This window comes from Sceloporus undulatus, chromosome 6 (genome assembly GCF_019175285.1).
Source record: "Sceloporus undulatus isolate JIND9_A2432 ecotype Alabama chromosome 6, SceUnd_v1.1, whole genome shotgun sequence".
Taxonomy (NCBI): Eukaryota; Metazoa; Chordata; class Lepidosauria; order Squamata; family Phrynosomatidae; genus Sceloporus; species Sceloporus undulatus.
Genome location: NC_056527.1, coordinates 150,615,570 through 150,616,595, shown reverse-complemented (window position 1 = coordinate 150,616,595; position 1,026 = coordinate 150,615,570). Strand labels below are relative to the sequence as shown.

The window sequence follows — 1,026 nt, the reverse complement described above, 5'->3', positions numbered from 1 at the left end:
TGTCAAGCTGGGTTATTTCTGCAGCGCAAATGCAGACCTTAGTATAGTTTTTTGTGGTTTTTTGGGGCTCTGTGGCCATGTTCTAGAAGAGTTTATTCCTGATGTTTCACCAACATCTGTGGCTGGCATCCTCAGAGTATGTTCCTTTGGAAAGACAGCACTGGAATGTCCTAGGAGAGAAATGTCATTCCATGCCATCAGCCCATTTTAACACCAGGGCCTTCCAGCAGGAGCAAAGAATGGATATAAACTGGAGTGCAAGGAGTGCATGGAGGATCATCTGTAGTATACTTTTTGCACACTTGTGAGCAGAATAGCAACCAAGAGTGTTGATGATAAGCAACTGGGTTTCCTAACAGCTGCTTCCTGTTAAGTATTCTTGGCAAGGCTCAACTTCTGCTTCCTCCCCAACAAGTAAAGAGAACCGAAGGCAACATTTTCTTTGTTCTTCCATCTCAGGAGGATGTTTGCTGTACTGATCCTGCCTTTTCTCAGAGGAATCACAGGTGAGTTGTCTTGCAAAGGAAACTCTCCATTTTCTTCCACCTTTGGCTTTTGGATTCTTAGCCTTCATTACAACAGCTCTTGGGGATTTTGTGTTTGTTTTATGGTTAACACCCCAACCCTTGCGGTTTTCCAAGTTTTCAGCATGGGGAATCATTTGTACCCTGCCTCTCTGCGCAACACAACTGGGGTGGCTTACATGTTAAAAATACCATCAAATCCCAACAACCCATCCCCCTAAAATACAAATTAAACCATTCATAGATTAAAACATACCTTAAAATAACAGATAAATGGCTACAGCAGAAGACAAGGAATAACAGATTCAGCTGTTTTGGGTGGCCAGTTAACTATTCTATCTGAATAGACAAGAAAGCTGGGCCAAAGCTAACAAAATGAACTTCAACAGGGAGAAATGTAAGGTACTGAACTTAGGGCGTGAAAATAAAATGCACAGATATAGTATGGGGGACACCTGGCTGAATGAAACTATGTGTGAAAGGGATAACTTGAACATGAGTC

The 1,026-nt window shown here is 42.2% G+C and overlaps 1 protein-coding gene across 3 annotated transcripts in view; it reads left to right on the top strand.

The window, feature by feature from the left end:
* The first annotated feature begins 427 nt into the window (after positions 1-427).
* Positions 428-1,026, top strand: part of LOC121934657 — a 10,832-nt gene continuing 10,233 nt past the window's right edge. For all 3 annotated transcript variants that reach the window (XM_042475353.1, XM_042475352.1, XM_042475350.1), the window contains exon 1: positions 428-506. In XM_042475353.1, coding sequence (XP_042331287.1) covers positions 464-506 — 43 coding nt within the window. In that variant the 5' untranslated portion in view covers positions 428-463. The remainder of the gene's footprint in view (positions 507-1,026) is intronic.